Source organism: Lygodium microphyllum, chromosome 3 (genome assembly GCF_053477565.2).
Source record: "Lygodium microphyllum isolate KBCC chromosome 3, Lygodium_microphyllum_v1.1.10, whole genome shotgun sequence".
Taxonomy (NCBI): domain Eukaryota; kingdom Viridiplantae; phylum Streptophyta; class Polypodiopsida; order Schizaeales; family Lygodiaceae; genus Lygodium; species Lygodium microphyllum.
Genome location: NC_141137.1, coordinates 33017710 through 33026420, shown reverse-complemented (window position 1 = coordinate 33026420; position 8711 = coordinate 33017710). Strand labels below are relative to the sequence as shown.

At 39.2% G+C, this 8711-nt stretch overlaps 1 protein-coding gene across 3 annotated transcripts; it reads left to right on the top strand.

The window, feature by feature from the left end:
* Positions 1–3341: 3341 nt before the first annotated feature.
* On the top strand, positions 3342–7093 carry LOC148038206 (14-3-3-like protein). 3 transcript variants are annotated; one of them, XM_087669899.1, is made up of 5 exons: positions 3342–4123; positions 5064–5186; positions 5274–5390; positions 5654–5687; positions 5765–7093. In XM_087669899.1, the coding sequence occupies exons 1-4, from the start codon at positions 3641–3643 to the stop codon at positions 5672–5674; spliced, it is 744 nt and encodes a 247-aa protein (XP_087526025.1). In that variant the 5' UTR covers positions 3342–3640; the 3' UTR covers positions 5675–5687; positions 5765–7093. The 3 variants fall into 3 exon arrangements, with proteins under 3 accessions (XP_087526025.1, XP_087526024.1, XP_087526020.1); XM_087669898.1 differs by having other exon boundaries at positions 3343–4123; positions 5768–7093; XM_087669894.1 differs by having other exon boundaries at positions 3343–4123; positions 5654–7093.
* The last annotated feature ends 1618 nt before the right edge of the window (positions 7094–8711 follow it).

The following is an 8711-nucleotide window of genomic DNA, read 5'->3' as shown; positions in this document are numbered from 1 at the left end:
TAGTATGCTCTTGTTTTCAATACTCAAAGGAATAAAGATGGGAAACTAACGCATATGCTATAATTCCATTGTTAACAAACTATAGCATTTTGTGATGCATTTGCTTAGTAAGATTACTAAGGATCCCTGGGTCGATAGCATGATGGCCATGGGGTTAGATGGCTAGCATGCAAACATGCATACCATGCCATGCATTGCACCCATTGGAAGGCTAGAAAAGAGTGGCTACAAAATATAGCAATGATAACAAGCTAGAGCTTAAAATTTAACGGTAAATGTCAAAAGGCAAAGAGAAAGCTATTGGGAAGGCCAAATGAGGAACTACAAAAAATAATAGTCTTAAAAAAATAGTGGCTACAAAATGTAGCAATGGCTAAATATAGCAGGATGAGACAACAAACCCAAAAATAGCCATTAAAACCCATGTGAGAAGTATATAATTTTCAAAGTTATTTTACGTACTTTAATATGAGAGGTAGAAAATTTTTAGAGTTATTTTAGGCTCCTATGTTAACAAAAATACAAATTCATAGTCAAATGTTGAAATTTTGAAAGTCTAAAGATGGATTAGGAAAATCCCATAGGTACAAAGAGTGGTCAAATTTGGAATCATATTGTCCGCCTCACTTCCATCCAAGCTATGTTACTTTGCAAGTGAAAAAGTGTCATGTTGTGGATATACTAAAAATTTTGTATTTTTCAATCAAACGCCTAAGTAAATATTATAAAATCTATGGCACTCTTATATTGAAATTGAATATAATCTAACTCCTTATGGCTAGGGGGTGGGGAAGAGGCCCTTTATTAATTTTATTGTACAACTGATTGTGTATTATTAAATTAAATAAGATGATGAATGCTTTTAATACATGTGAAAGTTACCGTTCTAAAACAGTAACTTTCACATGAAGTGATAGTACTATCCAAGTCCCCCCCCCCCCTCTCTCTCTTTCTCTCTCTCTCATTCTAAATGTGGGGAGGGGAGCTTAACATCGCAGATATTTAGAAGGACTACTTGTATTTGATAAAGATTCCCGAGCATGCAATGCTAAGCACACAACTTACTTTTCACCTATGCACAAAATAAATTTCAATTTCTCACATTGTGACTCATAACATGGTTGTATTGAATAGGAGGTTTGAAATGAAACACTAGCTTGTCAAAATCTTGGAGAGGACAGCACGAGCCCTATGTTGCATGCAATCTGAGATGTGACATGCACAATGTCAACAAAAGCTAAGCAATTTTTACAATCATTATCATCATCAAATCCAATGGAAACGCACAACCTCAACCTCAAAACACTAACCTAGGAAGATGGGGATGAAGACCAAAGTCTTGGGCTTGAGAATTGGTTTGCCTTTGTAGTAGCCACACTCCAATCTAGCTATCCACCTGGTGAAGCTCATGTTATTGGCAATAGATGTGTCTATGCCTACTGCCTTTGACATTTTTTTGATGGCACTCTCTGACACTTTTTTCGAATGTCATGAACCTCTAGACCTATTGTTAGTGAAACTTCACCACTCGGCAAAGTGAAGTCTTTAGGAGCACACTATATCTATACTACTATAGTATTTTTCTTTTAGGTTCGGGGAGTCCCAAACCTCCGAAGGGCTTCTTGAACCTACCCCCTTCCCAAACTTCCATCCTTACTATATATTAAGAGGAGGTCGGGGGCTGCTGCCACATGGCAGTCCCCAGCCTCCCCACGAACGATGGCGGGGGCGGGTGCCATGACAGCACCTGCCCGCCTCGACCTGCGCACTGCCTCGACCTGCGTCTCCTCAATCTGCGCCTTGACCTGCTCCCGCCTCAATCATCGACCTGCCCCCAGTGCCCTCCTCGACCCTCGACCCTCCTCCTCTATATAAGGAGCTTCACAGCTCTACCCAAGGATGAACACCTGCGCCTCGACCTGAGCTTGAAGATTTTTGTGGCACACCAATTCGAACTCCACCGATGCTCTCTCCATCCAGCAACAGCAACAGCATCCAAGACACAGGCCTGCCTCTGCCTTGCAAGCGGTCAATCTCACTCAAGCCCAGGCCTGCCCCACCTTCGCTCCATAGCCTATTATGGTCTCCACCGGCCTTTGACTCTCCTTTGATGATGAGAACTCCGTGGTCACAAGCTCCCAGCCAGATATAGCAGCACTTCACACTGGGGCGAGTCTAGGCACGGAGGCCTAGTTTTTAAATTAAAACCCCCTTTCTCACACGTGTAATCTCTCTCTCTCTCTCTTCCCCCTCCCCTTTTAAATTAAACCCCCCTCTCTCTCAAGTGTACGCTCTCTCTCTCTCTCTCTCTCTCTAAATTTAATCAAACCTTTCACAAATGTCTCTTTCTCCTCCTTTTTAAATAAAAATTCTCTCTCTTAGTTAAATTAAACTTTTTAATTTGAACTTCCCTCCCTTTTTTTCTCCTCTTTTAATTAAATATTTTTAAAGTTTTAAAATTAATTTTTTGACATAGATTTGCACATACTTTGAGAGAGAGAGAGAGGGGGGAGAGAGAGAGAAGAAAAGGAGAGAGAGAGAACGAAGAAGAAAAAGAAGAGAAAACATGAACACAGAGAGAGAATCATAGAGTGAAGAAGAAAAGCGGAGAGAGAAAAAAAGGAGAGAGCAAAGAATAAAAATTAGAGAGAATATGAAGAGAGAGAGAATTATAGAGAAGAAAGATAAAATTTAAGAGAAAAAATTTAAAAATTAAAAAGAGAATGAAGAGAGAGAGAGAGAGAGAGAGGAAGAAGAAGGAAATGGCAAAAGAGGGGAGAGAGAGAAGAAGAAGAAGAAAGAGGAAAGGAGGAAGAGAGGGCGGAAAAGAGGAAAGAAAAATTAAAAAAAACTTTTTTTGACATAGCTTTTGACGAGAGAGAGGATATAATTTTAAAGAGAGAGAAAATAGGGGGTAGGGGGAAAGACAGGATAGCAAAATATATAGAGAGAAGAGAGTGAGAGAAAAAAACTTGAGAGAGAGAAGAGAAGAAAAGAGAGTGAGAGAAAAAGACTTGAGAGAGAGAAGAGAAGAAAAGAGAGAGAGAGCAAAAAACTAAGAGAGATAGAGAGAAGGAAGAAAAGAAAAAAGGAGAGAGAGATATGGAGGGAGGGAGGGAGAGAGGAGAGTAGTCTGTGCATATGCCACATAGGATATGTTTCAATTCTAGAGTAATATATAGATGTAGATAGATTGTGATAGCTTAGGTTTTCCAATACGTGTATAGCTTGTGTGTAAATCTGATCCGAATTGTTTTTATGTTATTTCATATGGTACGGGGTACTAGGTAGTTATTATTCTCATGACTCTTAGTACTCTCTTTCTCTCTCTCCCTCCGTGCATTTGTCCTCCAAAAAGCATTCGTTCCCTTCCTCCCTCCCTCCCCTCCCATTCAGCCCATGCATTCTGGCGCCTCTGTTTCATGGCACATCCTGCATTCTTCTGTAGAAAACCCTCTCCCTTGTTCAAAATTACCCCTTACCCTTCTCCAAAAGCTCCAATCCTGTCCAACAAATCGATTACAGGAAGCAAACTCGGCATCAAACAAGCCATGATTGCAGTAGAATTGATAATCTAGAAGCAAAAATTTAAATCATATAGCAGCCATTTTTCTCTCCCCCTTTCACAGTAAGCACAACCATGGCAGAGCTGATCTCCAGGGAAGAGAACGCCTACATGGCCAAGTTGGCAGAGCAGGCCGAGAGGTATGAGGAGATGGTGCAGTGCATGGAGAGGGTGGCCAAGAGTGCAGGTACGCAGGAGCTCACGGTGGAGGAGAGGAACCTGCTGTCGGTTGCGTACAAGAATGTGGTTGGCGCGCGCCGTGCCTCATGGCGCATCATCTCCTCCATCAAGCAGAAGGAGGAGGGCAAAGGAAACCAGGACCATGTGGTCCTGATCAAGGATTACCGGGCAAAGATCGAGGCGGAACTCAACAGCATGTGTGACGGTATTCTGGGATTGCTGGATAATCATCTGATCCCTGCAGCCTCCTCTGGGGAGTCTAGAGTTTTCTACCTGAAGATGAAAGGGGACTACCATAGATATCTGGCTGAATTTAAGACTGGGGCTGAGAGAAAGGAGGCAGCAGACAGCACCATGACAGCCTATAAGTTAGCACAGGTATTTGGATTGCCCGCCCTCTCTTTTATTCTTGTCTTCTGTTTTCCTTTCTCCATTTTAAGGGTTTTTTCATTTGTATGTGTTCAGAGGGTCACATTATTTTCTGTTTTGTTTTTTATATCATTGTTGTTTTTTGTTATGATGGTGATAACAAAGGCCTGCCAAATGGGGCAAAAAGGCTTCTCTTTCCAATACAAAGAGTGGTTGCTTTTGCTCTACAAGTTGAAAACAGCACAGAGAATCAAGGGCAAAAAAAAGGCATAGCTTGGCCCTTGGCCCTTCTTCTGAGTTTTTTTTCTGCTATCACTGTTTCTGATCCCCATTATAAACATGTGTTCTTGATGTTTCTGCAAAATTTGTGACCAGAACTTGTGAGTTTGAGGAGACATTTTCCATTCCCTAACCATTGTGAGAAAGCTTGAACTGGCTTTAGCATGAAGTGATTCCTTTCATTCTTCATTACATTTGCCTTGCGTTTTCTAAGCCATCGCCCTCAAAACATAGCGGAGAGCAATTAGCAATCCTTTTGGCATCTTGCATAGAATTCATGCAATTTGGGGCAATACGGCCCAAGAAAAGCTTAACTTCTTCTTAACTAAATATGCTTATTGGTTGATGTTCTGCATGTGACTGAAGCTCTAAGTTTTTGCTGTTAGCAATCTATGAACTATTTCAAGGTCTTTTTGCAAGAGATGATCTGACAAATAATGGAGTTCTGTATCTTGTTTCATGCAATTCACCATTCATCATATGGTACTTACCTGCTTGGAACCTTATCATTTTTGAGGGGGGTTTTAAAAAAACTTTTGAGAATCTCTGCACCAAAAACATAGGAAATCTAGCCACTTGCTTTCCTCTTGAACTTTTCAGAAATAAAAGCATGAAAATGTTTGTCATACGTACTTGAACTGCAACTCAATACCTTCGATTGTGGACACAGGATATTGCTGATGCAGAGCTTGCCCCTACGCACCCAATTCGGCTTGGGCTAGCTCTGAATTTCTCAGTCTTCTACTACGAAATTTTGAACTCTGCTGATCGAGCATGTACCCTTGCAAAACATGTGAGCTTACAGATGAAGATATTCCTTTCTGGTTGCTAGATGCAATGAGAAATCACCTTCTGAGGATTGTGGCCTTTCTTCTCTCAGGCATTTGATGAAGCTATATCAGAGCTTGACACACTCGGTGAAGAGTCCTACAAGGACAGCACCTTGATTATGCAGCTGTTACGTGACAATCTGACCCTTTGGACATCTGACATGCAGGTAAACATAACCATTTACATGTTTGCTTGCTGAATAGTTTTCCATGATACTGAAGAATTAGGCAGAATGATTGTTAGACCTGCAATATTTTGTGTAATGTAGAACGTAGGTATGTAAACCATTCATATAAGTATGTGGTTGCACCTGTGTTATACTCTTCTGCACTATGTGTAACTTCATGTACGATCTTGGTCTGATGTCACTGCATGCACAAACCTACAAGCTGTTTGTCTAACAATGCAGTAATAATTTCTTCCATTCAGGAACAGAGTGAAGATCAATAACTGCAGCTTTAAGGTAATGCTTTAAGCGGGGTTGCTTTGATTCATGCTCATCTATGTGGAACACCCTTTTAATTCCAAGGGTTATCTCAGCAGGTGAATGCCAATCTTAAAATGGAGGAAGTTGTTTTATATGATTTCTCTTGATGGTTCCTGCTACTTATGAGTGTAAGAAGGATACTATAGTGTTCATTGGCCTATATCAAAATAAGCACTTTAGTCCTTTTAGATACTTGAAAAACTAACCTAGTGTCTCTTTTCACCGTCTTCAGCATACTTCACAAATACCTTCTATAAGAGTTGTGTGGAAAAACCAACCTCCAACCCCACACCCCTCCCCAAAAAAGTCATTGCACATGTTGTAGACATGCATGCATAATATGTATATCATACAATGAACCTAATATTCACAGCAATGGATGGGATCTACTTTTTTATTGTGTTCTTTGTAGTGACAACATAAGGTTGCTTGTTTTTGTAAAATGCTTCATAAGGATGCTCATTTTTGTGAAATGTAGTGTAGTAGTATTAGTGGATAGTTGATGAGGTTGCATACCTTACTTAGAAAGCTCAATCACAATGTATATTGCCAATAGTAAGATACAACATCAATATTGAGAGAGAGAGAGAGAGAGAGATGTCATTTTAGACGCTTAAAAGGTGTAAAGGCCAAAGAGACAAAACAAAGTTTTTAGTTACGCTCCATTGGCATAAAAAGAAATCCATAGCAAGGCACAACTAGCACCAAAAAGAAAGCCAACTTTTAGAAGGAAGCATGGTCTACCTAGTTTTTCACATGATTGACCTTAAGCAAGAGAATTGGATGATTATGAGAATGTAGTGGGCTAGTAGGATACTAATAAGTTATTTTTGGACTCTTCACCATCCCATGAATCAAAATGTATCTTGTCTCATAGAGAGGATTGAATTTCGTGTATAAGGAGTATTAAGCTAAGTGAAAAGACCAACCTAAGAATAATTCTACTCTATGAGCATATAAATATAACTCAAATGGAGGTGTTCTTAATTTGTCTTTGTTTAAGGTGGAAGAAGTGTGGTGTGATGTGTAATATGGCATGTACAAAGCATACATAACATAGATTTTATTGTGTGGTGGCCATGATGGACAATTACAATGAGTACTAAATGTACATTGGATGATTGGTCCACATTGTGCACCAGTTGGATTCGACAGAGTCTTTGGTGAACACACTACTTGTGTAGTTCCATTTATGGAAGAACAATTTTTTTCTAAACTAGGGCGAGTTTCAACTATAGCAAGCTTTGGATCTATATGAATTGGCCTTTTGCTTATATAGTTTTCTCACAAGGATAAAGGAGAATGTTCCTTGTCAAAAGAACCTTTGGTGTGAATGAAGAGAACAATTGGCCTATTTCTATGATGAAGGGTTTTATGATGAGATTTTGACAAACTTTTCCTTTATGCCTTTAATTGAAGTCTCACATTTTCATTCTCATGAATCTAAAATAATTATTGTATGGCACTCTAGACGTATGATTCTATTGATGCTTAGTAAAGTTGAAGATATTACATATAGGATCATTTCCAAAGAAAAGTAGCATTGGAATTTTTTGTCTTGGTGAGATCGTTGTAGGTGAAGTGTATATCCATGTCAGCATCAACATAAGTAATATTAATTTTATACCACATCCATGAGCACATGTTTGTGAATGAAAAGAGGCATTGAATTTAGAACTTCATTCCATATAATAAAAATATTTGGCAATGCTTAAAACATGGAGATGGATTGCCAACGGGATAGGAGGCTAGTGGTTTGAGTATATTGTGTGTGTGTGTGTGTGTTCAAACCCTAGGTTTTACTTATGTGATAGATCAAATCAATTCTTGTCCAACATGGAGACCAATTTTTAGATACGACACTATGATAGATAAGAATAACAACAATGTGGAGTCGTATGTTAGGGAGGGATTGCATATTTTCTTTATAAAGAGATGAACATGGGGTAGGAGGTTGATCATTTAGGGTCTATGTTTTAGGAACAACTTGGTTGCTATCTTAGATTTTTTGCAATTGATTAGGCCACCACTTATTTCAAGCAATGACATGGGCAAGTTGGTAGCTCAAAACTCATCAAATAGGACATAGGATTGATGCAAAGTATTAAAGGTTGAGAGTTTGCTTGGAAGGTTACTTGGGTCTACTGAATCATATGTGAATGGAAGGCACTCAAATAAAGGTTAGAGCATTGCCACTAGGTATGGTGGGTGAAACATAAAAATATTGCTATTATTGGGCAACTAAGGCAAGATCATAAATGCAAAGAGAGACATGAGTTTTCCTTATCAATTATGAACCTAGTGTTGATGATCTTGGGTGTATTTACACTTTGATTCATGGCAACCTCACTTCGGCTACAAGGATGCATTCGAAACCTAACATGCCTTTTCTAATATTTGCTCTTTGTACAATTGTATTAGTGAGATTTTTATAAAGTATATACAGGTATGTTGGTTGTAATCTCGATGGCTTGTGATGATGTCATCATTGTTTCAAGCATGGTTTATCTACTCGATGTTTGACAACCAATGCTTCTTTGCCACATGCTTTAACTTTGAAGGATGGTGATGATAGGTTGATCTTTCCACCTATAGCCTAACACTTGACACATATGGTACAGTTGAATCCACAAGCCCTTGATCTTGGTAATGGTATAGTAGGATTTTTTATGTTTGTTAGAGTATTGGTTGCCTCAATGGGCAACGTTCATTCCATAAGAGGGCCTCACTAGATCAATAGGTCTATTGGACAATATTTTCTTTCAGTTTGTCTTGATATCAAGGTGTAAGCATCTATTCTACTCATGCAACATGCTTGTTAATGGAGAAGAGTGGAACTCAAAGATGTTTGAAAGAAGACACCAGAGTAGGATAGATTGATGTTTGAGTTGGTGATTTGGAAGCTTAGAGGAGGGGAGGGATGGAAAATGAGCTTTTGGATTAGATCAAGAGATCAAGGTGGCACAAAAACAAGATACAAAGAAATATGTGAATGAGATA

Excerpts from the sequence above, each read along its gene's own strand:
- LOC148038206 (XM_087669899.1), top strand. The coding sequence starts at position 3,641 with ATGGCAGAGCTGATCTCCAGGGAAGAGAACGCCTACATGGCCAAGTTG. Across the intron at positions 4,124-5,063 it reads CAGCCTATAAGTTAGCACAG|GATATTGCTGATGCAGAGCT; the intron begins GTATTTGGATTG and ends TTGTGGACACAG. Across the intron at positions 5,187-5,273 it reads CATGTACCCTTGCAAAACAT|GCATTTGATGAAGCTATATC; the intron begins GTGAGCTTACAG and ends TTCTTCTCTCAG.